Source organism: Penicillium canescens (assembly GCF_028828765.1).
Source record: "Penicillium canescens strain IBT 15451 chromosome Unknown utg000001l_segment0_segment0, whole genome shotgun sequence".
NCBI lineage: Eukaryota > Fungi > Ascomycota > Eurotiomycetes > Eurotiales > Aspergillaceae > Penicillium > Penicillium canescens.
This window is the reverse complement of record NW_026703963.1, coordinates 435,122-459,401: the sequence shown is the minus strand read 5'-3', so window position 1 is coordinate 459,401 and position 24,280 is coordinate 435,122. Positions and strand designations below refer to the sequence as shown.

General features: G+C 50.4%; 14 protein-coding genes across 14 annotated transcripts; 3 read left to right on the top strand and 11 right to left on the bottom strand.

Annotated features, from left to right (window-relative positions):
• Positions 1–47: 47 nt before the first annotated feature.
• N7446_000184 (uncharacterized protein) lies at positions 48–1,022 on the top strand (the record flags this gene model as incomplete). Its single annotated transcript, XM_058508951.1, has 3 exons — positions 48–171; positions 327–541; positions 657–1,022. 3 exons carry the CDS (start codon positions 48–50, stop codon positions 1,020–1,022), a joined length of 705 nt encoding a protein of 234 aa, XP_058377930.1.
• Positions 1,023–2,233: 1,211 nt separating this feature from the next.
• N7446_000183 (uncharacterized protein) lies at positions 2,234–2,642 on the bottom strand (the record flags this gene model as incomplete). The annotated part of the gene is made up of 2 exons (XM_058508950.1): positions 2,234–2,357; positions 2,425–2,642. 2 exons carry the CDS (start codon positions 2,640–2,642, stop codon positions 2,234–2,236), a joined length of 342 nt encoding a protein of 113 aa, XP_058377929.1.
• Positions 2,643–2,654: 12 nt separating this feature from the next.
• On the bottom strand, positions 2,655–4,106 carry N7446_000182 (PDK/BCKDK family protein kinase; the record flags this gene model as incomplete). The annotated part of the gene is made up of 4 exons (XM_058508949.1): positions 2,655–2,718; positions 2,768–3,753; positions 3,800–3,948; positions 3,995–4,106. 4 exons carry the CDS (start codon positions 4,104–4,106, stop codon positions 2,655–2,657), a joined length of 1,311 nt encoding a protein of 436 aa, XP_058377928.1.
• Positions 4,107–5,857: 1,751 nt separating this feature from the next.
• Positions 5,858–6,229, top strand: N7446_000181 (uncharacterized protein; the record flags this gene model as incomplete). Its single annotated transcript, XM_058508948.1, has 1 exon — positions 5,858–6,229. The coding sequence occupies one exon, from the start codon at positions 5,858–5,860 to the stop codon at positions 6,227–6,229; it is 372 nt and encodes a 123-aa protein (XP_058377927.1).
• A 797-nt stretch (positions 6,230–7,026) lies between these two features.
• ade13 (adenylosuccinase ADE13) lies at positions 7,027–9,077 on the bottom strand (the record flags this gene model as incomplete). The annotated part of the gene is made up of 8 exons (XM_058508947.1): positions 7,027–7,483; positions 7,533–7,597; positions 7,645–7,723; positions 7,773–7,845; positions 7,894–8,010; positions 8,060–8,787; positions 8,865–8,951; positions 9,026–9,077. The coding sequence occupies 8 exons, from the start codon at positions 9,075–9,077 to the stop codon at positions 7,233–7,235; spliced, it is 1,452 nt and encodes a 483-aa protein (XP_058377926.1). The 3' UTR covers positions 7,027–7,232.
• Positions 9,078–9,290: 213 nt separating this feature from the next.
• N7446_000179 (EXO70 family protein) lies at positions 9,291–11,276 on the bottom strand (the record flags this gene model as incomplete). Its single annotated transcript, XM_058508946.1, has 3 exons — positions 9,291–10,672; positions 10,725–10,942; positions 10,996–11,276. 3 exons carry the CDS (start codon positions 11,274–11,276, stop codon positions 9,291–9,293), a joined length of 1,881 nt encoding a protein of 626 aa, XP_058377925.1.
• Positions 11,277–11,735: 459 nt separating this feature from the next.
• On the top strand, positions 11,736–14,108 carry N7446_000178 (putative phospholipase A2 (PlaA); the record flags this gene model as incomplete). The annotated part of the gene is made up of 1 exon (XM_058508945.1): positions 11,736–14,108. The coding sequence occupies one exon, from the start codon at positions 11,736–11,738 to the stop codon at positions 14,106–14,108; it is 2,373 nt and encodes a 790-aa protein (XP_058377924.1).
• A 307-nt stretch (positions 14,109–14,415) lies between these two features.
• N7446_000177 (putative phosphatidylinositol-3,4,5-trisphosphate 3-phosphatase) lies at positions 14,416–16,180 on the bottom strand (the record flags this gene model as incomplete). Its single annotated transcript, XM_058508944.1, has 3 exons — positions 14,416–15,980; positions 16,044–16,128; positions 16,178–16,180. The coding sequence occupies 3 exons, from the start codon at positions 16,178–16,180 to the stop codon at positions 14,416–14,418; spliced, it is 1,653 nt and encodes a 550-aa protein (XP_058377923.1).
• Positions 16,181–16,602: 422 nt separating this feature from the next.
• Positions 16,603–17,046, bottom strand: N7446_000176 (uncharacterized protein; the record flags this gene model as incomplete). The annotated part of the gene is made up of 1 exon (XM_058508943.1): positions 16,603–17,046. One exon carries the CDS (start codon positions 17,044–17,046, stop codon positions 16,603–16,605), a length of 444 nt encoding a protein of 147 aa, XP_058377922.1.
• Positions 17,047–17,677: 631 nt separating this feature from the next.
• Positions 17,678–19,738, bottom strand: N7446_000175 (pentatricopeptide repeat protein; the record flags this gene model as incomplete). The annotated part of the gene is made up of 2 exons (XM_058508942.1): positions 19,113–19,738; positions 17,678–19,051 (listed from the first exon to the last, which is right to left on the bottom strand). The coding sequence occupies exons 1-2, from the start codon at positions 19,728–19,730 to the stop codon at positions 17,678–17,680; spliced, it is 1,992 nt and encodes a 663-aa protein (XP_058377921.1). The 5' UTR covers positions 19,731–19,738.
• A 312-nt stretch (positions 19,739–20,050) lies between these two features.
• Positions 20,051–20,519, bottom strand: N7446_000174 (U6 snRNA-associated Sm-like protein LSm4; the record flags this gene model as incomplete). Its single annotated transcript, XM_058508941.1, has 3 exons — positions 20,051–20,215; positions 20,268–20,459; positions 20,517–20,519. The coding sequence occupies 3 exons, from the start codon at positions 20,517–20,519 to the stop codon at positions 20,051–20,053; spliced, it is 360 nt and encodes a 119-aa protein (XP_058377920.1).
• Positions 20,520–20,911: 392 nt separating this feature from the next.
• hat1 (histone acetyltransferase catalytic subunit HAT1) lies at positions 20,912–22,698 on the bottom strand. The gene is made up of 4 exons (XM_058508940.1): positions 22,645–22,698; positions 22,312–22,587; positions 21,992–22,256; positions 20,912–21,936 (listed from the first exon to the last, which is right to left on the bottom strand). Exons 1-4 carry the CDS (start codon positions 22,661–22,663, stop codon positions 20,970–20,972), a joined length of 1,527 nt encoding a protein of 508 aa, XP_058377919.1. The 5' UTR covers positions 22,664–22,698; the 3' UTR covers positions 20,912–20,969.
• Positions 22,699–22,822: 124 nt separating this feature from the next.
• N7446_000172 (uncharacterized protein) lies at positions 22,823–23,303 on the bottom strand (the record flags this gene model as incomplete). The annotated part of the gene is given in 3 exon segments (XM_058508939.1): positions 22,823–22,831; positions 22,849–23,167; positions 23,200–23,303. The coding sequence occupies 3 exon segments, from the start codon at positions 23,301–23,303 to the stop codon at positions 22,823–22,825; spliced, it is 432 nt and encodes a 143-aa protein (XP_058377918.1).
• An 87-nt stretch (positions 23,304–23,390) lies between these two features.
• N7446_000171 (Chondroitin AC/alginate lyase) lies at positions 23,391–23,978 on the bottom strand (the record flags this gene model as incomplete). The annotated part of the gene is made up of 2 exons (XM_058508938.1): positions 23,391–23,683; positions 23,837–23,978. The coding sequence occupies 2 exons, from the start codon at positions 23,976–23,978 to the stop codon at positions 23,391–23,393; spliced, it is 435 nt and encodes a 144-aa protein (XP_058377917.1).
• Between the last annotated feature and the right edge of the window lie 302 nt (positions 23,979–24,280).

The following is a 24,280-nucleotide window of genomic DNA, read 5'->3' as shown; positions in this document are numbered from 1 at the left end:
TTCTGATTCTTCTTCATTCAATCTCTCTCAACACCATCACTATCATCATGCCTGACACCAACACGTTCGTCACCTCGGAATCTGAATCCGAGTCTGATGGTGGCATGCAGCTTGATCCCCGAGACGATGGGATCGACATCATGAGATATGGAGACGAAGAACTCGACGAGGGTATGTCCTTTCTTTTCAACTATCTTCTTCAAACTGCTTTTGGTTCCCGTGCCGGTTTGTTTATGCTAGATCCTGTTCCCTTCTCTCGCAAAATAACAGACCCGGTCGAGCACAGCTCCATTCAACTGAACGAACTAGCTAACGAACTCAATCAGACTCATTCTCCTTCAATGCCCCAGACCCCATGTCCCTGTCCTACGACCAAACAAACACTGTGCAGCATATCGGCCCCGACAACTCGGTTCAAACACCAACAGAGTTCGAACGGGATCTGCGCTCGCGTTCGCATCTTCGTGATGAGAAGCATGCCGCCTTGTCTGTTCTTTTGGATCGGGAGTTACTTGTTACATATGCACTTGCTGCGAGAGAGGTACTTCAATCACCGCCTTCAATTTGATATCCATCACAGATACCCTTTTCTTCTCATCTCCTCGCTGTTCCAACCAGGGGAATCAAATTTGAAACCAAAAGTAACAAGAAACCAGACTATCCCCCAAACTCGCCGCCGCTTCCTAGCAAAAATGCTCTGCCCCAGCGACCCAGTCAAGGCAGAAGAACTCTACGCTCCACGCATCTACCTCCCCGCCGAAACTCCTGGGGGCGAGGCATCTCTAGTTCGAGGTCGGTTCTATGATATTATCGATAATGATGATTCGGGCTGGCACAATCCCATCGTTAAGCGCGCTTCGAAGGGGTCGCGCTCTGCTTCCGCTTCAGCTTCTCGTTCTGCTTCTGGTAGTGGAAACAATACGCCCAGACGGGTTTCTTCGGGTGTTGGACTTGCTGCTGGTGGGAATGTTGGCATGCGGTCTTCCCTTGGAGGTCGCAGTGGTGAGGAGGAGGGTTTGTGAGGTGGTTAAAACATTCTCCTTTGATGTGATCCATGGCTTCTATGATTCTGGCTTGTTCTGATTCCGATTCTGATTCTGATTCTGATACTGGTATTGATACCTGGTTCTTTTGTGATCTTGTATGTCTTAGCGATATGGCTTTTATGTTTATGTTTATGCTTATGCTTATTCCTATGCTATTGACGTGCATACTTTGATTTTAAACGGTAACTTCAAAGGAATGCGTGGTCCTGTCTACATTGTGCTCTGAGCCAGAATTTCAAAACGCGATTCTTGGTTAAACATCTATTTTACAAATTCCCACTAAGTTCACAGCATCGTCCTCAGTTCCTTGGGATCTTCATCCCGTTACGCTCCCGCGCCTTTTCCGCAATAGACTTAGATATCCGGCAGGCGCTCTTCATTGCTCTCTGATTCTCGCCAATCTTTCACGAACTCTTATTAGGCTGCAAATAATCAGTCTTTGTATCATGCATGTATAAACGATATCGGATGCATGTTTGAAGACTTACTATTCAGCGAGAAATTAGTTCATCTCGTAGCTAGATACATAGCGAATCCGAAGAAGAATAGGGATATTGAATGAGTTAGGGTTATTTCTCGGTATATAGGGCGAGGAAGTTAAAGCGAAGAAATACTATACGTTTTGTGGTAAGAATGGTGATGATGCTTTTGGAAAAACAGGGTGGAAGAAGAGAGCGGGGAAGAGAGATTCACCGTTTAAGTATTGTTCTCGGTCTACTTTTGATTCTCCTCGTTAATTCACTTTGGAACATTTTGCTTGATATCCTTGCCTATTCCCTATTGGCCAAAGAATAGTTGGGGTTTTCTGCTATACCCTGAATGGCTACACATTCGAGACTCCACTATAGCCACCTAACGAAAGATCGAAATATTGAGTGTCATGCAGAGCTATGTCTACATGCTGTTTAGCCTGATATCAACCCCGAACGAACCAGTGAAGAATGAAACAGGTCGACTATGTATAATTCGCTAAAATTAATAACAAGGTACTGTACAAAGAAGCCAAATCCATGACAGAACCAACCACAGAGAAAGACGGAGAGAAATGAGAAATGAAATGGATAATGGATCATGGATAGTAAGGTAATGGGTATCATGGGGATGAAAGACCAGAAGGAAACATCCTCCAGGCCAAATAGTTTGTGTTTGTGTTTTTGGGGACTCTCCCTCATTTCTCGAATATCACCTCAGAAGATACCTAGAAAGGTAGGCAAGGTGGCACACTCAGAATAGGACGGGTCTTCATCATCAGACTGCTGAATCATGCTTAAAAGCAGCAGCCACCAAAATCGGAAGGGAGAAGACCCAAGACTTAAAGCAAGTCAGTCACAGAGAACCAAAGCAAAGACGAGCATGTGTGAAGCCCAATGCTACCTACATCTCATCTTCCTCTTTCCTCCGCTGTTCCGAGTGGAACAGACTCTCTGCGTCTCCCACCTGCTTGCGCTCTGAGACCTCACGGCTGCGCATGCGCGCGTAGTGTGCCTGAGCGTTCATCAGTGTCAGTCCTCGAGGCGGTGCGGGTTTGGGTTCCGGTTCATTGTATACGGGGTGCAGGCGGTGCTGGGTGGTGATCCGGACCCGACCGTCTCTCATGACGGGTGATTGTCATTGCAGGGGTTCCGAGCTGGAAGAGAGACGGTTTAGGTGGAGGTAGACGTCGGTTCCGTAGCTGGTTTGATGTTAGAATGATTCATACGAATTCGTGGAAAAAGACTTACCCCTCCATACTAATCAGCTTCAGATCACCGCCAAAGTACCGGGCGTACAGTCTACTGATTGGTAGACCGTATCCAAATCCAGCCATGGGTGCCTTGAAATCGTTCTTGTCGAAGTCGGGGTCTAGGTTGGGAGTCTGCTCCACCGTTGTGTACATATAAGTCCACACAAGGGGAATGGCGGATCGGGGAATACCACCACCCTCGTCAGAGACCTTGATGGTGATATCTTCTTTGCCTTCGGCAACAATAACCTTGGTCACGGGGAAGTCTTCCTTGTCGGCGCCATGCTGTTCCACGACCGCTCGCAGGGAGTTCTTGAGAGTCTCAAAGAGCATGTGCGAGAGATGGCCCGGGACATACATGAAGTTCAAATCGTCCTTGCACACAAGCTGCACCTTGGGCGCCTCGAAGAGACCATAGTAGTCCTCACAGACAAAGCGGGCATTCTCAATGGCCTCGAGTGCAATATCGCGGACGTTGGTCTTAGTACAGATTATTCCGACATAGTTGGGATGTTTGACGTGTGTTTGTTCCGTGAGTGCAATGTGTTGACCAATCAGCATTCGTATACCGATACGGGACATGTAAAACCGGTCGAGGAATGACTGAATGGTCGAGTCGATCTGCATGCGTTGCCGCACCCGTTTCCACTCCAATATACCCTGAGCGACGGTCGTCACAACTCCGTCGTGACGCCGCTTGATCTGCTGCAGAGTCTTGGCAAATCGTTGGTTGTAGTCGTTGAGTTCCGGGGGCCAGTCTCCGCGGTCATCCGCAGGGAAGAAGTACCGTCGGCCTGCGGCAGGCGCTTTTCCGTTTCCGTTGCAATTGCCCGCGGTCACCGAGGATCGGTATTGTCCGTCGCGCACACTGGGATTCTGAGTTGTTTCTGAGAGGATCTTGGAAGTGCCGTTCATCCGGCCTGGTCGTAGCAGGCGCGTTTTCACTTCTTGAGTCAGAGTCGGGCGGGGTAGAGTAATGATTTCCTAATTCCGTCAATTCATGCACATCAATTGTGAGTGCACTGCATACCTCGAACGACTGCGCATACCAGTCCTGGACTTTTTTGATGGACGGCATTTCACTCAGTCCATCCGGGAGCTCGCCCAGATCCTGGACCCGATGTGCGAGCCGGATTGGGAGCTCCTCGGAGAGGAATTGAGAAGCGCGGAACAGAGTGCCTAGTCGAGTCAGATGGTGTTTCTCAGGGCAATCTGCAGCACATACCTGTCGAGGGACGGTCGCCAAATTGGACCATCTGCCTCAGCGAGACACCGGTTGCGGGGAAGCTAGCATAGTGTCTGATGGTTTCCATCAGCCTTTCTGATGGCTTCCACATAGTGGGCAAATTGGGCCTAATGGCCTGACAAAATGTAGATACTGAGAGTCACCAATATCCAAAGTTGGGGAGAGAAGAAGAAGAGGTCGCGTGTGAGTAATATCGGGACGTTTTCAACTGCCGAGGTCGACTGCGCTCCGGGGGGAAGATCCGCATCCTCCGATATCCGGAGGATGCGTCACAAGACCATACGTGCTGGTATAACTTATCCGATATTCAGATGTTCAGATGTTCTTCTCTACTCTCTCTATTCTCTATTATTGCATCCAATTATACTTCAACTATTGGCAACGATATAGATAGAGTCACGTGCTGACTGAATTGTAGAAATCATATGACTCCCCATTCCCCGGATCTCCCCTTTGTCCGAGATGAAGTCATCGTCTATTCTCTGTACCCTGACTAAGCTTTCCACTAAAGCGTCCACGGGTATATTTTGACTTGTTTGCAAAAATGGTAGTTTGCATCCTGATTGGTCATCTACACTTACCTACAGGGGTCATAAATGTTGTGTACAGTGCAATGAAGTATTGGACAGTCTCTACACGAAAGCCTCACAAGTATACCGCTTCATGCATTGTTTTCACCCCAATTTGGCGTCTCTTTTTTCACCTCTATTTTTGAAGGTAGTTATGAATTCTGGTCGGAGCGTCTTTGGGAGGAAGATGTTTAGAGGATCGGTGGCCGGAACCGGCATGGCCTCTAGATCATTGATGGCAGTGTATCCAGGAGGGCGAGGTAACATTTTGGAGTATTCGGTTTGTTTTCTAAGGGCTTGGGGGGATTGGAAAATGGAACGTGACTGTGGAGGGTGAACTGTCAAAGAGAGGGAATCGTCATGTTGACAGGTAGTTAAGTTATCCTTGGAATCATGGATGTATAAACCACAGGTGCGGCCTGGCTAACCAAAGTGAGCTCTAAATCCCCACAGGGGAGAACTACAAGAGCTGCTTCTCATAATCAAATAAAAGTATCGATGTAGCCAACGAGGGTGTTCATTTGTAATATCATAATAGCCCTGGAGTCGCGAACTTCAAGACAAGCTTAGAACACATCTTAAAAAACGGGTTAAACACGGCGAAATCATGATACTACGATCAAATAAAAGCGAACTGGACAGCTCCAACTATTTGTCTTCTAATCTAGTACAGCCCTTTGCAAAATAGACCTGAGAAACTGTGGGCGTATATAACATCCAACCCGAAGTATAGCCGGTTCCCCGGATGAAGTCATAGTCTAAAGGTACACTGACTAAGCAGACAGCTAAAACACGATATCAGAACCTCCCGAGTACCTGGTCAACCCGTACTTTTGTACTTTTGTCACATCGCTCAAGTCAAGATCTTTTCTAAGTTCCCCGTAGATTGCCGGCCATATGTCTTCATAAACATGCGGGAGACCGTCATTCGCCCTTACCCACCAGCTCCGCTTTCTGGAGACTCGAGATACCCTTTTCGAGCTCATGCTGTTGACGTGCAATTACTGCCTCTGACTGGCTCGTCGTGATTGCGCCCCTCTCTTTTGTGTGCGTTGGCAATCATCCAATTTCCTCAAAAAAATAAGAGAGAAAAAAAAAGCCCCAATAAACAGCCCTAACCGCGATCAAGAGTCCAATCCCATCCCAATCCCAATCCCAATCTCTCCCTCTTTCTTTCTTTCCATATATCATACCCAAAATACACACATATACTCTGCTAGAATCCTCCGAAAAAGACAAACCTAATACTCCCATACCCTCCGCCCTCCACAACATGTCTCGCCGGCGAACATCACACAGCGAGATGAACGAGGCCCTCGCCTATCCCTTCATGCAGTCAAACGGCCACCCACAACACCAACAACAACACCAACCTCAACCTCATCTCCCTCCCCCCTCCCCCCTCGCCGCGGTCCCATCGAAGGCCCCAATGGCCGTCGCCTCATCCGCCGCGTCACCTGGCGCTCCTCAACCTACAAACTCATGGCCTCGCTGTGGGTGCTCGCCGTCCTCTATATCGTCTGGCTGGTCCGTGACCTCTTCTACCTCCCCGTCCCGCCTGCCGAGTCTGCCCCGCCTCAACGCGAGTAGCTTGAGCTGTCTCTCAACGGTGTCTGCTTGGGTTGGTCGGGCCTGCTGGGTTTAGTGGGGGGAGGGGAGAAGGGGGCTTGGTGGGGGGTCCAGGTTGGCATGTCATGTTTGCTTTCCTTGTCCCCTGTCCCCTGTTCCCTCTTGCTCCTGATCATGCCGGCCTCGTGACCGGTCTTTTTTTCTATATTGGGATATACTGCATACTGGGGGGAATTGTTCCGCTACGCCCGAGCGGCGGATTCCTGGCTTTGAGCACATCCTGCTCCCTCTTGGGGTTTGTCGGGTCGGAGGCGCTTACCGGCGCTCCGCTTCTTTTTTCCCATCCCACTCGCATTTTCCCGTGTATTGCCGGGCTTGTCTCCGGAGATTTTTCGGTGATAAGAGTTGCCATTGAGGCCAGATTGACGGATCCTCTTCGCTGTCGGTTCTTGCCTCGGCCCGCGTGACCTTCTATATTCCTTAGGGATGGGGATGAGGTCTGTATCTCTGGCTTGTTGGGCATGCAGATACCCAAGTGGCGCCTGAGAGCTATGCAGCTTGGGTGCTGTTGTGCATTTGCCTGCGTGTCTTGTCCGTTCTTTTTCTGCATTCTCTTCTGCATTTACGCTTATGTCTTTGTTTCTTTGTTTCTAGTTTTTTTTTTTTTTCAGCACGATTGCATGTTCTCAGCGTTTGATTAGTTCTCAGTGTCAGGTTAACCGCCTGCTCATACATTCCATGTCTATTTTCCTTTGTTTGGGCGGCTCCATCTCTTACTGCATATCATACAGGCAAAAGCGGGTTTTAGAATGTGTTCACGTTGCTCATATGTTCCTTAATCAAAAATGAATATATGATATCACATCTATAACGCACATCGCACATCGCACATCGCACATCGCACATCTCTTTCTCACGCCACAGATGTGCGCGGGGCATCGGGGAAGTAGGGAAGTGGGGCAAGGAATGTGACATGCCCGATGCTATTCAACTTTTCATTTCGGCAATATACATAACTCCCTCTATATTCATTTCCCTTCTTTTTATCGTAAATCTGGACTTGAAGCCTAGTTCCATGCTTAAACGTGCAGAGCAGAGGTCTCGCCCTTGGCAATGACAGCGGCGTAGGGCTTGATGGCAGCAGCCACTTCGGTAGTGGTGAACTTCTCAACCTGCTGGGGAGCACGGCCAACAAAGGTGCTGGCGTCAAGGAGGGTCTCGAGCTCGGGAATGATGGGGTTGAAGAAGGCGGTGCGGCGGATACGCTCGATGAGGTCGTTGTCCTTACCCTGCTTCTTGACGCTGTCGGCAGCTTGGTGGGAGAGGACACCTGTGTTGAATTAGCTTGGAGATTCAATGAGTGGGTGTAGAGAACTCACGGATCTCCTCGTGGGCGTCTTGGCGGGAGAGACCCTTGGCAACACAGGCCATAATGATGTTCTCACTAATATAATGTTAGCATTGAGTATCAATTCAAAGCTGGGCACTTACGTGGCCATGAAGGGGAGCTCGTCGTTGACACGGCGCTTGATGACCTCGGGGTAGACGACGAATCCAGAGGTGACGTTATCTATAGAAGTTAGTCACAATCCACAACGTATACTCAAAGTAAAACTCACTCAGGAGAATGAGACAGGCGTCAGCGGACAGGTAGAGCTCGGGAATGCTGATACGGCGAATGGCACTGTCATCCTAGTAAAAGTCAATACGATGTTCCACCCAAAGCGACGGTGTACTCACGAGAGATCGCTCGAACCACTGAGCGGAGTAGGTGTCCAGACCATCCTTGGGGAGGTTCTGCAGGTGACGTCCGAGCGAGCACAGACGCTCCGAGCGCATAGGGTTACGCTTGTAGGCCTGCGAATAATCAGCCACAAACCTTAACCACACGAAACAGGAATCTTACCATGGCGCTGCTGCCAATCTGGTCCTTCTCGAAAGGCTCCTCGACCTCCTTGAGCATGGCAAGATGACGAATGTCAATACCGATGCGCTCGCAGGTAGCACCGAAAGAGCCCAAAGCGTTGCCGACATCAACATCGATCTTGCGGGAGTATGTCTGACTGGAGATGATGAAGGCAGAGCTGAAGCCGGCCTTCTCGGTGACGAGCTCGTCGAGCCTCTCGACCTTTGCGTGGTCACCGTTGAAGATCTGGAGGAAAGAAGCCTGAGTACCGGTGGTACCCTTGACACCACGGAAGCGCAGGTCATCACGAGCTCTCTCGAGGTTGCGCAGGTCCATCAGCAGATCCTGGATCCAGAGACAAGCACGCTTGCCGACAGTGACAAGCTGGGCGGGTTGACCGTGAGTGAAACCCAGGCAAGGCAGGTCCTTGTACTGCTGAGCGAACTGGGACAGCTTGTCGACGACAACGGCTAGCTTGGGAATGAGGATGTCGAGACCATCGCGGAGCAGGATTAGATCGGCGTTATCGGTGCAGTAGCACGAGGTGGCACCCCAGTGGATGATACCGGCGGCAGCAGGGGCGACCTGTCCAAAGGCGTGGACGTGGGCCATGACGTCGTGTCTCCGGCGCTTCTCCTCCTCGGCGGCAACTGCGAACTCGTCATCCTGAATGACCTCGTGGGCCTTCATCTGATCGAGGGCCTCTTGGGTAATGGGAAGGCCAAGCTCTGTAGCCAATTCAGTCAATTTGGATGCTCCCGTCAACAACATCCGATGTCGGTCATGACTTGATATTCTCCCGTACCTTTCTGGGCCTCCGCGAGCCAGGTCCAAAGCTGTCTCCAAGTGGAGAAACGCTTGCGAGGAGAAAAGAGATACTTCATCTCAGTGCCTATCAATTGACTGTGATTAGTATCTATACGTTTTCCGGGGTTGCCCCTCTATGAGGGGTATGGTTCGACTTACTCGCATAACGCGAGTTGAGGGGGGTCTGGTAGACATCGTTGCTTCCGGACATTCCGTCGGTATTGTCTGAGGACTCAAAAAGACAAATTGAGTTACAAGATGGACGAATAGACAATGACAAGGCAATGTGCGAGCAGGAAATTTTGCCGCAGCCCGATTAGCGGGGCTTATCAGTCACGTTATCAAGATCTACATATATCACGTGACATATAGTTGGAGAATTTGGCATTATGGTATTAACTTGTATAATCTGCTCGTTATGTGATCAAGACAGCTGTGCTAGTTGCACAGACAGGCTGGCCTTGTCGTACTTGATGTACTTGCCACGACCCTTGTCGATTTCGACATAGCGATCGTAAAAGCGCGCATACAAAGGCTCGAGAACAGTCTGTAGCTCCCTAGTCAGCACAGTGCGCACTTCACGCTCCATATAGAGGTTCTTGTGCCGAGACAACATGTCGTCGAAGCTTGCGTTGAAGGATTTGAACTTTTCCTTGATCGCATCCCTGTCCTTAGACGACAGACTCTTGACAATGGCACTTGAATCCGTCGCGCCTCCAGAACTAGCTCGTGCTCCGGACCTGGAGGTGTACTGAACATCGAGGAGGTACTGGGAAGTTTCCTTCCATGCATCTAGGTAAGTGGATGTTGCACGCTTGCGGAACGTGTCGATCCTGGCGATGCTGTCGGGCGCGCCCAGGTAACGTGCCAGTTCCGGGCTCTGTCGGATGGATCGGTCGACAATGCAGAAAACGTTAGACAAGAACACACCAAGTGCAGCCTTGGATCGGTGGAATGCCCGACCACGAGCTTCTAAAGAGGTCATCAAGGCCTCGATCATGTCCAGAATGAAATGTGAAAGAAGGGTGCCGCTATCCGGACCCACATCCAAAGGAGCGCTTCCCCCGGCATTGGACTTGGTACGCCAATTTCCGTCTCCCAAGGATGTTAGAATAGACGCCAATGGGCCTGAGTAGCCAGTCAGTGTGGCTAATGAACTCATCACTTCCTCCACGAGTGGCACAGATCCGCCGTCTGGCGGAAGTGGTGTGGTAGCAGCTTTGCGCTTCGTTTCTTCGAGCAATTCAGAGAGGGACGATTTCGCAGTGTCACGGACAGGTCGCAGGGCCTCAATCAAAAGGCTTTTGAGCTCTGCAGACTTGGTGTCAATTCGATAGGACATTGCTGTCACAATTTCAATAATCTCAAATGCGAGGAAGCAATCTGTCATTAGATTGGCCTTGATGTACTGATTGAGCTCGCGCAATGTTTTGGAGTATTCACCCATGGCCGAGAGGAAGGTGGCCTGCAAAGCCAGACCTTGTTGGTCTCCAGTGAATATCTCAGTGATAATTTTGTGCTCTGTTGTGATGAAGCCCTCCAACGCATTGGAATAGATGCCAATACCATTGGTGCCTTGTCTGTAGGGACCATCGGTCGGTCGGCGTTTAACAGTATTGAGGGATGCAATAGAGAGATTCTGCAGGCTGTTCTTGATATAGGGTCCCCGTACCTCCGCGTATACCTTCAGCGCGGGGTTCTCCCCCTTGCCGCGCTGTGGTCCATAAACGGATGCGGAGCCGATCGCGGAGCACAGAGGCGCTAAACGAGAGATTGTTTCTTCAGGGATGGACGGGAAAAGTAGATCTGAAAGAAATTTGTATTAGTTTTGGCCTCGTCAGTTGGGCGACATGGGTACCTTTGGTCAGATAATGTAGGGGTTCAATGGTAGTAGAGTGCTGATTCAACTCCATCCGTAGCATCTCCTGGAGCTTGGCACTACCGGTGTTCAGAAGTGCATTGAAGTCGGAAATCGCATTTTGGTTGGAGCGCAGGTTTGTCGTGTTGAGGTCGACCAGCGCCTTTTCAACACGTTTCATTGCCGACAGATAATGTGTGAGGCCGGAGCTCTGCGGTCTAAGGGGGAGTCAGTAAACCACAGTTCCAGACAGAAAAATAGAGCCATATACCCAGCACGGATGATGCCATCTTCTCGGTTCTTCGCATCGAGGGGTTGGCGCAGGCGATCGATCGCATCATTGACCTTGTCGATGTTGCTGTTTGTAATTTGCAGGGATTGAGTGTTGCTGTAGATAGGGCCAATGGCTTCCTTCACGACTTTCCCGCCTGTCTCTAGGCGCACCATAGACCCTTGGATCTTCTTTGTGAGGCGGTTGAGCTTCTCGAGGTTGGCGTACAACACCTCGACCTCTGCGCTCTCCTCAGCGTAAGCAGTATTCCGAGCCACCATAGTGAAAGTTCAATCAAAGCAATCAAAGACCATGCCCGAGACGGTCATGTCTAGGGTGAGTGTAGGTATGAAGTGTCCCTCCGACCTCCGATGATAAGCACCCCAGACTGTTTGGCACGCTAGTCCCAAAGCAGCTCGGCCCGTGATATCGGATCACGTGCGTAGAGCTTGAAAGTTGGCACATTTGGACATTAAACAGTCCAATTGATGTGATGGAAACAATTATTTGATCATATGAATATTGTAGATTGGATAACTTTTTACCAGCTACCAACAGACGACAGTGGCATGGCATGATGTGGTAGCAAACTGTTGAGCGATTACGTCATGCTTAATCGCCAGATCCCGATTCGTGCAGTGGCTTGGAAAAGTAGGCAGGGTTGGCCTTTTACCTTTTCTTACTTTCAATGGACCTGCATGCTGCATGCCTCTTCCGTCCGACCTTCTCCTCTCATGACAATGGGTGCTGCGAGGGTAACTGGACTTAAATGGACGGTTCCCCCGGCCGCCCTAGCTGCATATACTGTGGGGGAATGGTCTCACCCCAGAGCGAAAGCGCGCTTCAGCACCTCCAAATCGCAAGTTACGGATGATCCTAAGTCCAGTGCATCTTCAGGTCTCCCTGACCAAGAGAAGGACTATGGCTCCATCTGGAATAACATTGTGCACAAGCTGGATGGCGTCAAGCATACTGTTGGCTCTGCTGAATGGGTAGACGTGGGCAGCATTACCAACATGATTATTCCGGACTGGGCAAGGTTTATCCCAGCTACTGTACATAAGCTCCAGCGAGAGCTCTCTCTATCTCCTGGCTCATTGGCGGATGATATCTGGAAGGAGGCGCAGGACCCGGATATCAATCCTGAAATTCTGCTCGATGCTAAGGTACGCGTGAGCGGTGATCTCTGTGATGAGGAGCAGATGTTCCGGCGCCATCGGCAAAAGAAAGTCGTGAAGGCATTGGCATCATACCTCGGCATTGCCGAGGAGGATATCCATCCTGACGATGTCCCAGTCATTGCCATGTGTGGCTCTGGAGGTGGTCTGCGCGCACTTGTTGCGGGTACTGGCTCGTATCTGGCAGCGCAGGAAGCAGGGCTGTGGGACTGTGTCACCTACACTGCCGGTGTCAGTGGCAGCTGCTGGCTGCAGACTCTGTACCACTCGTCCATCGCGCATCGGGACTTCAACAAGCTGGTTGATCACTTGAAGAATCGGCTTGGTGTTCATATTGCATTCCCGCCTGCAGCCCTTAATCTGCTGACAACTGCTCCGACAAACAAACTCCTTCTTAGCGGTTTTGTGGAAAAGTTGAAAGGCGACCCTGGAGCGGATTTCGGACTGGTGGATATCTACGGATTGCTCCTCGCAGCGAGACTATTGGTTCCGAGAGGAGAGCTTGGGGTTTCAGATCGGGATTTCAAGCTCTCCAACCAAAGAGTCAATTTGATGGATGGAGCCCATCCGCTTCCTATATACACAGCAGTCCGCCATGAGATCCCTGTTCTCGATGACGAGAATACCAAGGGCCAAAAAAAGCCCACACCCGAACAGCTGATGAGGAAATCACGAAACGAAGCGTGGTTTCAGTGGTTCGAGTTTACTCCTTATGAGTTTTTCTGTGAAGAACTCAATGCCGGCATCCCTACCTGGGCACTGGGTCGCCACTTCAACGCAGGTCGCTCTGAAGTTACTTCTGAATATCTCCCTATTCCAGAGTTGAGAGTTCCCGGGCTGATGGGGGTCTGGGGCAGCGCTTTCTGTGCAACTTTGTCCCATTATTACAAAGAGATCCGACCACTGGTCAAGGGTCTTGCTGGCTTTGGTGGTGTCGATTCCCTCATCCAGGGCAAGAACCAAGATCTGATCAGAGTGCACCCCATTGATCCTGCGGGCATACCAAATTATGTGATGGGCATGAAAGATCAACTCCCCGATTCCTGTCCAGAGTCTATCTTCCGAAACAACCACTTGCGTCTTATGGACGCAGGCATGAGCAACAACCTCCCAATCTACCCACTTATTCGACCCGGACGTGATGTCGATATCATTATTGCATTTGATGCATCTGCAGACATCAAACAAGAGAATTGGCTTTCTGTCGTGGATGGATACGCCAAACAGCGTGGTATCAAAGGCTGGCCAGTCGGCGCCGGCTGGCCCAAAGCGAACTCAAGCATCGCGGATGCTGAAAACGCCCTGCGCGAACCCCAAAATATCACAGACGTCCAAGCAACCAAAAAACTCAACAAAGCGAAAAGTGATGGCTCGAGCAAGCCACTCTCTGACCAAAATTCCAGCGCCAGTACGGATCTAGGCTACTGCAACGTCTGGGTCGGTACCACAGAAGAGCGCACCTCAAACGAGGAACCTCCACCATCGAAACGGCTCTTCGATCCTCCCCATAGCGAAGACCACTCAGAATCAGACTTCCACCTCATGCGCCCAGACGCCGGTATCGCCGTGGTCTACTTCCCTCTCCTTCCAAACCCGGACGCGCCAGACGTCCCACCCAAGCCTCAAACTCGTCCCCGTGCAGCAGCCCACTCTATGAGACAGGATGCCTCCCAGACCAAAGACCCTGAAAAACCGCTCGCTCCTCACCCCAATTCGATTGATCCCGAGGTTGATGATTTCTTGTCTACGTGGAACTTCATCTACACGCCTGAGCAGATTGATTCCGTTGTTGGTCTTGCCAGGGCCAACTTTTCTCAAGGTGAGGAGCAGACCCGTCGTGTTGTCCGCGCTGTTTACGAGCGGAAGAAGTCCGATCGTTTGAATAAGGAGGCGCAGGAGCATCGGAAGAAGATGGAGGGCTTTGTTCCTCTGTAATTGTGATGCTTGACGGTCGATCGACACATCGATCTAAGGTTGTCTGTCGCTGCAAGGCAGGCACGAGATGACGCATTTCCCATCTCTCCATTTTACGTACCCAACTAGATAGAATCAGCTACGTCTAGATCTCATGTTTCAGCGTCTGGTGTATTTCCATTTGTATACAGTGCAGAGTAAACGAACTGTGATCATAGCATAATCAATGCAATATTTCAATTCCAATACACAGTCATGATCATAAAGGTATATCGTATATCCAAAAATGCAATGCAAATGCACATATACAACGCTGGCAGTTACTATACTATTTATCCTTATCCTCCCCATTTTTCCCAAGACTCGTCTTCACCCCTTCCAACCCTACATCGTCCTCAGTACTCTTCTTCGCTTTCACCTTTCTCCCTTCTTCATCTGTAGTAAATCCCATCTCATCCTCACTCCCAGCAAGACTCACATCCTTACTCTCATCCCCCTGTTTTCTCAACCCAAGTTCTTTCTCAAGCGCATGCGCCATCCCCTTCGCCTTCGCCGATACACCAGCCGAAGCACTCTTTACCGATGAACTCTCTGATGATTCCTTTTCTTCATCTTTATCCGCATGGCCACGCCAATCAGCAGGCTCACTCTCGGGAATTGGATCCCCAGGCTTGGGCTCGCTGATCGGCCGCCCTTCCGCCGAAGCAGTCGTATCCACGCTCTTCCCTTTACCCTCGCCGGTGGCACTGACACTGAGACCCACCGATTCGGGTGGGGGATACCGCCATACAACCTTGAGCTTGTCAAGTGCGCGAATCCCCTTTCTCGCACTGCCCTTGATCCCATCCATGGCGCTCCATTCTGTCTCGAAGACGCCTGAGTCGTGGTCTGCGCCGCCTTCGAAGTACGCGTTGAACCAGACATGTGCGATGGATGTTACCATTGCGAAGCCTGTGTAGGAGGCTTTGCTGCGTCGTTCGAAGTCGATGTTCACGTCTGAGTTTGGGACTATGACTGGTTTGCTGGGTCGGAAGATTATGGCGGGTAGGCGTTGCCCTGGTGCTCCTGCGTCTGTGCTTGTTCCCGAGACGTCGGATTGTGACCCCGAGGCTGTAGGCGACCAAGTAGCAGCCGACGAAAGTGGTTTCCCAGTTGGTAAATCCAACCCCTTATCGCCGCTGCCACTGCCACCCTCCGACTCAGGTTCAGGCGCAGAATCACAGTCTTCAACAACAGTGCGTTCACTCCGATGGAACAAATGCACACACTTGATCTTCTTCCCTTCGTCCTCATACCCCTCCACAGCAACCTTCACCCCATCCCTCAAACCCCAAATATGAACCTCAAGGATCTCAACAGGCCGCTCAACATACTGCTTCCCCATCTGGTTCGTCCACCGATCCACATAGCCAACATAACGCAATTGACTCGGGATGCTAACACCATGCCCGAATCCCACGCGCATCCGCCGCTCCGTAAATCGCAGCAGGGCATCCTCCTTCTTCCACCCTTCCTGACTGATAAGGTATGAACAAGCGACCGTTCCGCTGCGCCCCTTGCCGGCTTTGCAATGTACCACAGCGACTCGCTGCCCCTGTCCCTTTTCGTTTTCCTTGTTCTTATCTTTGTTGTCACGAAGGTGCTGAAGCCAGTTTCGCATACTGCCCATTATATTCGGGATCAGCGCGAAGGGTGGTGGGTGGTGGTCTGGCCAGGGGAAGTGGTGGATTCGATCGTAGACTTCGCTGTCTGGGTATCCTGTGCCTTCGGCGCGGAACTCCCAGATACACCAATTTTTGCCATGTTTGCTATCGAGGAAGGTTACTAGGGCGTCTAGTGGGTTGCGGTATGCGCGCTGTGGGTAGGTTGCTGAGGGGCCGGAGGTTGCGATCACTGCGTGGGTCAGCCATTGTTTTTGGGGTTGGTTGTGGGTGCGGTTGGAGAGTGTATATATACCGTTGTCGGTTACATAGCAGAGATCTAGTCCTGCTTCTGGGTGTTGGAGTCTTGGACCTGCGACTATTTGGCGGAGGATTGATGACTGGGTTGATTAGTATCGGTGTCCCCGATGGAGTGAAGCTTGGTATTACCATTAGGGGTAGCTCGTAGCGAGCGATATTCAGGACTTGGACATGGAATTGTATCGATCTTTGGAGAGCAGCTTACTTGCAAAGAATGTAGAATGTTTACGGAGGCAGAGTCGCGTGAGGCGCAGCGATGATGTCACTCCAGATATCAAGATAGTTATCAAGTAACTTATCAGGTACCATCAAGTATACAAGTACCATGTAGTATAGAGAAAAGTATAGATCAGTCAATTTCTTCAGGAATCATAAGTACAAGAAGTATTCCACTATATCCAAATCTAAAGGCGCCCAACGCCAGACATTAAGGAGCGACATGCCGGCGTGCACCAGACTCAAGCGAGAGTCCATTACATTAAAAACACCAGTTCCCAAGGGACTCAATTCCCTCAAAAGATACATAGGGACCAAAAAGACAGAAGAGAAACTGTTTACGCAACACCATACTCCTCAGTAGGCTTCATAGTGAAGTTGAACGGCTTGTGGTCAACCACCGTCACATTCTTCGCGCCCTCCTGGTACCAAGTCGCGAGATCATGGTGCTCAGCATCGAGATAGGTATTCCAGCGGTGGGTAACGTCAACGGTCCAGAGAGGATTACCCGACGGCACGACAGTCGTAGTGATGTTCTTGTCGTCGCAGTAGACCTTCTTGTTCTCGGCGCCTTTGCAGTGGGTATTGAATTTGGGGGTGTAGTTGTTGCCGTTGCCGGTGATGTTGAAGTCGTAGTAGCAACCTCCGGACGAACAGCCCAGTTTGAAGTTTGACACGTTCCAGGCGATTTCTTGGGTGATTGTGTTGCTGTTGGCTAGGTTGTTGGTGGCGGGGAGGGCAGTGGCGAGGCCGAGGAAGGGGAGGAGGTTTGTGAGTTGCATTATGAATTATTGACGTAAGGATGGATATGTTCAATGATATACAGAGAGTACAATTGAGGGTGAGAGTTGACAGTTGACAGGAATTGGGAGAGAGGTCGGGGTTATATAGTTGGAGTGCAGGGTTCATTTCTCCCCTTGGTCTTTGGAAACCCACTCTGCCGATCACTTACATGTAGGGGATACCTCGTAACGTTATAACGTTATACTCTGGAATATACGGAGTCTTACGAACTGCTTTGAGTTCTCGATATATTGCTTTGACTCTTGGTATCGGTCGCCGTTTGACCCTCCTTCGAAGGTCTTACTATCCGACCTCTTTGCCCTGATCGTCAGTGAAAGCGCGTTTCAGATGACCGGAGCCTATTTATAGCCGGGTCCACAGGAATGTGGTTCAAGACTTCAGGATTTTACACAGCAAGAAGGCAAAAGCAAAGAAACAGGGAAGTACATGTAAACGTGCCAAGTTCGGGCAATTGGCCCAATGTGTTGTACAGAAGTTGATATATATACATACCGACCGAGAGGACTCTTTGCCCCTGGACCTCGGGAATGCAGAAGGAAGCTTGGCTGCATATTTCAGGCAACATGCCGTCGATTTATTGATTGAAACAGGAGAGCTTCCCCTGTAGTTTCACTCAGGAGATCCATTTTCTCCATTTTCAGGACTTTCGGAATGGCCTTCTTCCTTATTTCGCGCAATAGCCATTAACCGGCGTTTCCTCTTGCGGCGTTCTTTGTTCCACGCGACCCGTTCGTCGTGCGGCATATTCATGCGACGAACCGCTGGGTGGATAGGTTTCCCCGACTCCTCCAGTTCCTTCCATTCCTCCTTCTGCTGCTGAATTTCCTCGTCGAGCTTCTGCACGTCTTCTCTGATTGAAGGGTGATACTGCAGTCGCATTGCGAATTCATCCACTGATCCACTACAGATCTCGAGGATTTCCTTTTGAGTTTCCTTACTGACCTTGGCGTCCCGCTTGATCAGGTCTTGGAAGTACATGAAGCCGGAGCGGAAATTGCCAGCGTCCAGGCACATGAGGATGATAGACTCAAAGGTAATTGCGTTCGGTACAACCCCAAGCGACGCCATCTCTTTCACTAGGAACATGCCTGATTGGCGGTTCTTCGCTGTTCGGCACATTCGAATCAGCGCGTTGTAGACTCGGACGTCCGCCCCCTCGGGACATAAGGTGTAGAGCTCTTTGTAGAATCCCACGCCATCGTCGACTACTGATGGGTCCTCGTGGGCATCGTGTTCGCAGAGGTCGACGATGGCACGAACACATTCGATGGGAATGGACCGTTTTTCATTCTTCAGCCGCTTCAGCATCTGCCAGGCCTCCCGGCGATCGGTTTTATTTTCGATCATATATGCAAGGACGGCCTCAGTCGAGGAGTCTGCAAGCGGGGTTCCGGATTCATGCATGGCGCAGAGTGCTTCAAACGCAGCTGGGAGGTTACCAGCTGACACATGCGCCTCGACAAGATGCTCATGTTGCCCGCGACCCAGTTTAATATTTTTCTGATCGAGGTAGCGGAACACAGAGCTCGAAAGTTCCGTGTCGCCAACCTTGGATGCCACCTTTAGAACGTTATCGCAGACTTCAGCCGGTGGATGCATGTAGTCCAGTTCAACCATGCGCCGCCATACGAAGCGAACGGTAGGATGATGGAGAGCTTCGCTTGCCGTGGTCAGGACATGTGCCCAAAGAGAATTGCTCATGTCATGGCCTTGGTCGACTCGAGCGCGCATCAAGTCGAACACCTCATGGAACTCTTGATGGTCGCAAAGCGTGTAAATAATCATACCATGTAGCCAATTCTCCACAAATATATCCTTTCGCTCCATTAGCGCAGCTTGCTCAAGCGCAAGCTCGATCTGGTTCTCGCGGAGAAGACCGGCCACCACGAAATGCCACCCGGCCGGACTCAACGTAAGCCACCGGTCTCGAAGCTTGCAGAGGATTTCCTGTCGTAGTAAATAGTCCGGGTGTACAGCGAGGACCTGTGGAAATTCAATGGTAAGCTTCAATTCACAATTCACGCCGTGCGAAACTGTCACCTACCTGCAATGCACCATGAAGTGTACCCGAGTCCGCTGTAATCCCGTTCTCCTCCATCTCCTCCAGTAGTCCACGCACTATCTCTGGTGATCCCCGCTCGCAGTCTGTATTGGCGAGGATCAATGCTTTATAGTGGCGAGCTGTTGGCCGGATATGACGATCCCGAATGAGCAGCCGCAGCACTTGTGTTGTGTGTCGAAGGTTCGGTTGTTTATCTGCCATGTATTGTAACAGCGCCTCTAGCGCATGATCTGGCTTGTTGAGGAGGTCTTCCTGCACCTTATGGTATGTTCGGGGATGCCAACTTTTCCGTGGTCGCATGTGTTCGCGCCGGGTTTTCTGGCTGGGCCAAGTACCATCTTGCTCGGGATTCCCGTTTGAGTTCAGGTCTCGGGGTGTTTGGGAATTATTATAGTCTGGGTATTGGGTCGGATTGGGGTTGTTGCCGAATGTGTTGCTGTAGCACCGTCTTGAGGTCGAATTCACGATGGAGATCGGGGGGAACCGCGATATCCCCAAGTTTCGGCTGAGTTTGTGAAATATTGTTGAGCGACAGGTAGTGGTAAATGATGGACATAGGGAATACCATAGTCCATCAAGAACCAGCGCTCGCCGTGACATTTTGGCTCGCATCTACTAAGTTGGACTGTTGAACTCCGCGGATTTGATCTCGACTTGATATCACGTGACATCCCACAATCCTCGCGCCGGGAAATATATGCTTGACAGTTTACAGGAAAAGAGAGCTCAAGTCCGGGTTTTTAGTTGTAAAATTTCTAGGTGTAAATCGAAGTGACCCAGATCCCGTGAAAATACAGAGCCCGATACGCCACGGCCATGCTCGATCAAATCGTTCCACCGGACCTTCCGAGCGACCTTACCACCGTCTCCTCCGGGGGTATCTCGTTTGACTTCTTCTTAAATCATGCAGGCTTATCTCTTTAGTTGCCTCGACCCCGACCCCGGCCACGTCCACCACGACCGCCACCGCGGCCGCGGCCACGCTCACCGTCTCTCCCGTGACCGCCGCGACGGTTTTGTGGTTGGTTCTGTTGCTGTTCCTTGACGATATCGACAATTTCCTCGGGGACTCGTAGGTATTTGATCTGGATGACTGTCAGTATATGGAATGGCAAAGCGGGGTGATTCATCACATACGTTGTTGCCTCGGATGTAGACTTCAGGTAATCTGAAGAAGCGGTCGCCTTCCGGGCTTGTCTGTACCACCTCGCGGAGAATCAGGTTCATGAAGTTGTCGCAGGTGACCAGGTGGCCGTTGAGGGTTTCGCCGTTCTTCAGCTCCACTAGCATGGGGTGGCCTTGGGCGGCCGTAAGCAGGCCGAGGGGAAGCTGTATAATATAGTGTCAAAGTATATCCAGAGAGGGTTCTGAGGAGCTGGAGCTTACCATCTTGGAATGCGATCGACGAAGTGGGTGAAAGTGGGAGGTTTAAAGGATAGCGCACGGGTTCAGAAAAGCGCGGTGTGCAGATCCACAGTCGAATATGGATTCAGTAATTGAACTAGGGCCCAGTGAAGGGCTCTGTTGGCTTATTTGGAGATGTTAAGTGTAGCAATGGATTCAATCAAGCTCCAAGAGATGCGATGGAGGCGGCCGGAAAAAGAGAAGCGCCGAGCCCAATCTGGCTCGGGTCGACTGCCATCCACGGATGTCTTTTTTATATCTCTGCATATCCACATACTATTAACGATTACTTCTATCAACGATTACTTCTGAGACATTTGGTTACTTTCAATTTCATTGAGACATTAGTAGGAAATCAGATTCTCATTTCATCATCCCAAGCCCTGGGATAATAATTAATAGTACAACATGTAGAAAGAGCTGCTCATGGCGAGTCTAAACCTTTGGCCGCTTGGCAAGCCCAGCTTCATCCTCCTCCTCATCTTCATCGTCCATGACCGTGAGCTTACGCTTGACACGTTTGTCGCGGCTTCCGGTGGGAGCTCCAACCTCTCGCAGGTCTTCCCACTCTCCCTCGGAGCCCTCCCCATGTTCTCCCGCACCACCCTCTGACATCCGAGCCTCAAGCGCATCCAATGTGATTTCATATCCCTCTTCCACGTTTTGGACTGTAGCATCGAGTTTCTCCACCCGGTCAAGAAGCTCCAATTCATTCAGGAGTTCTTTGTGCTTCTTATAGAGACGCTGCTTGGTGAGCATGCGCCACCAGTAGTACCGACGGTCATTTTCGTCAGTAGCCTTGTACTTTTTGATCAAGAGCCGGGCGAGGTTCGTGCCACCAGCCAGGCGGTGACTCTTAGGAATCTGGCTCAGTAGATACATTTCCAGGATGTGTGCGAACTGGGTGGTTTCAATCTTGAACGATGTGCGAATATCTTGGAGAACCTTGGTAGGGATCAGTGCGGAAGTAGGGACCACGCGCGGGCGTTTCTTTTGCGAATACGATCCATGCGGATCAGGATTGAGGTTGACATTGTTTTTCAGGAACTCTGGTTGCAGCAGAGTGTAATCAGCTGTGTCCCGTAGTGCGTCAAATTGTTCATTGGGATCTTCGACGGTCAATTCCACTACGGTCGGGTCTGCAATGCAGGCGGCGTGGATTGTGGTGTATAGTTGGTTGCCATGACCGGAGCGGCCGTGTGAAGGGAGAATGAGGAACTGCGCAATGCGAATCCGGGAGGGAAGCTCGGAGACTTTGACTTCGGGTAGTGGAAAGTCACCATTCTTGACTGTGGGCGTCTCCGAGAGATCCCGCTGGTAACGCCAATAGCGGTATGTTGTGGCATATCCAACGATGGAGTATGACGAGGCCGTCGGTGTTGGAGGTGTCACCTTCTCATATCTGCATTATTGATTAGCCTGGGTTATAAAAGCCAGCAAGCAAAATAAATACCCACACGAAGTAGACAGTCCACCGCTCGAGCGTCCATTCTGGGTCATCAGTCTCCAGAGGGGTTCCGGCCTCAATGAAAAGAGAGACGAGGACCTGGACTCGATCCAAAAGTTTGCGCACTTCCGGGTCTGCAAGTGATCCAGCCCAAACCTCATATTTCCTGTCTCCAACATCGTATCCAATTACAAACTCCCCTGGGGGCTTGAAGTCCTTAGCGTTTGGGTCGTCCTGGACGGCTTTCTCGTAGTCTTGAAGATTGCCGAATGCCTCTGCGCAATCATGCTTAGTTTATGTCACTGATATGGGACAAAATTTCGGACCCACCTTCCTGAACAAAAGGCTTCAGTGTATCGAGAAGATTGAGAGCCTGTGTATCGCCGATTGGCTTGAACTTCTCATCGTAGGAAATGTGACAGTGAGGCCGCAGATCATGAGCGGCGAAGCGCAAACGGATAATTAACCCCTTGTAGCCAAATATCTGTTCATCATCGCCAAAGATAGGATATGTGAATTGAGGGTGGAAGGTCGATAGTGTCTTGGGCTTCTTTTCGCCCGGTTGAACAACGGTGATGTGGACCGCATCGTTGGCGTCGCAAGACCCTGCATCGAAGATCAATTAGTGCTCATTGATTGCTGGCGCATCTTGATGCCACTTACATCCGGCTTCGCTCGCCATTTTGACTGTATGGATTTGAGATGTGAAGGTCAAATGGTTGAAGAAAGAGCAAAAGCGCGCGTTACCCGCGTCAGGTCCGCCGCGTCATTAAATCACGGCCTAATCCGGACTAGCGTGACTTCATACTCATTGTATTGCAAGATTCACTGTCTAAGTTATTCATGTGAACTATTAGCTATTATTACATATATCTCCGTTGCCACCGCTCCTGGTCTATTTTCCATTGCCCCATGGGTCTTCTTTAGCTGTGGTATCATTTCAATGGCTCGCTGGATCCCCATGGTACGCCCTATTCGCTCTAGAGTGCTAATTACCCATTCATGAACTTCATCCGGTACCCCAGCTGTACCGCCAGCGACAGACAACGGGAAAAGCAGCATGAATATACCGTTGAGTGGTGGCACATGCAGTTCCGGCGCAGATGCCAATTGCCGAGCAAGAAATCGTGTCCAATGCAATGCTTGCTGTCGTTGAAAAAAGTCATCTGCCATGGGCCATCTCATGCTTGAAATTTGGCTTAATATTAGCTCGTTAACCAGCAGCCGTCCCCAGCGAAAGTGGTTGAAAACTCTTGAGACCCATAAGTCTCTGTGGACATGATATTGACCATAAAAGGTATACTGGCGATCATCTGACTCATCTGAATATTTCGTGATGAAGGATCATATTTCTGGAAGAGTGGTCTCCCATTCTCGAAGCTCGGCCTCGAACACATATGCTGAGGTGACTACTGTTCGTGGGTCGTGGTCTTTTCCCCGCAGAGATACGTTAACTTCATGAATCTTATCAATATGTCGACAAGCTTGGCAGCTGGGATAATCTCCAGTGGTGCAGATGCCATGAGTTCTGGTGACCAGTTTAACAAATCCGGGGGAATATTTCTTCTCGGCAGGAAATATTTGACGATTGATGCAAAGTAGAATTGCAATTGTGCACGATGGCCCAAAGTCGTCATTGCCCGTTTGAACGTTGATTGTCTGAGCAACGCAGAAGCACCGTCTAGATGCACTGTCCAGCGATCTATTTGGTTTGGGGAGCAACTGACCATCTGCGCGAGTTAGTGATTGGACTGGAAAAGTAATAGCATTGCGGTCATCTAATGCCTTACCTCGTATAAGCTCAACATCACAATCATGTGAAAGGTACTGTCTGGATTTGCCTGGGAAGAATTACCCACTGCCTTCTGGACAGCACTGATGACAGTGGCATGTTTCTCTCTCGATAATGTTCGCAGTGCTTTGTCACGATTGACATTGGACATGGCAGCAAGGCCCACCGAGACGACGGCATCTCGAGCCGACTGATCATAGTTCATTGCCCTAAAATAATGGGAAGGCTGTAGTGCATGTGGGGAACCATCAGGTCTGGCAAGTTTCGGTGTCACAAAACGATTAATAAAGAACTTCAGCCCTTGTTCCTCCACCGGGGAGGAGACGGCAATGCGTGGAGAAGCTAGAAGCAACTGATCCGCTCTTCTACAAAGCAAAGTATCTGTCGGAACACGCTCGGATCGTGGGATAGGGCTTGATATATCAGTCTCTAAAGCTGCCGTATCCTCCAGCTTTCGACGAGCCACTGTTTTGGCTTTCGCCTCTGCGCTCCGTCGAGCTGTTTTAT

Bases quoted from the DNA above. Each gene is read 5' to 3' on its own strand.
- hat1 (XM_058508940.1), bottom strand. The intron at 22,257-22,311 runs GTGGGTCCGAAA...ATGATTGCGCAG, and splicing joins GAAGCCTTTTGTTCAGGAAG to AGGCATTCGGCAATCTTCAA. The intron at 21,937-21,991 runs GTGGGTATTTAT...TCAATAATGCAG, and splicing joins CGGTGGACTGTCTACTTCGT to ATATGAGAAGGTGACACCTC.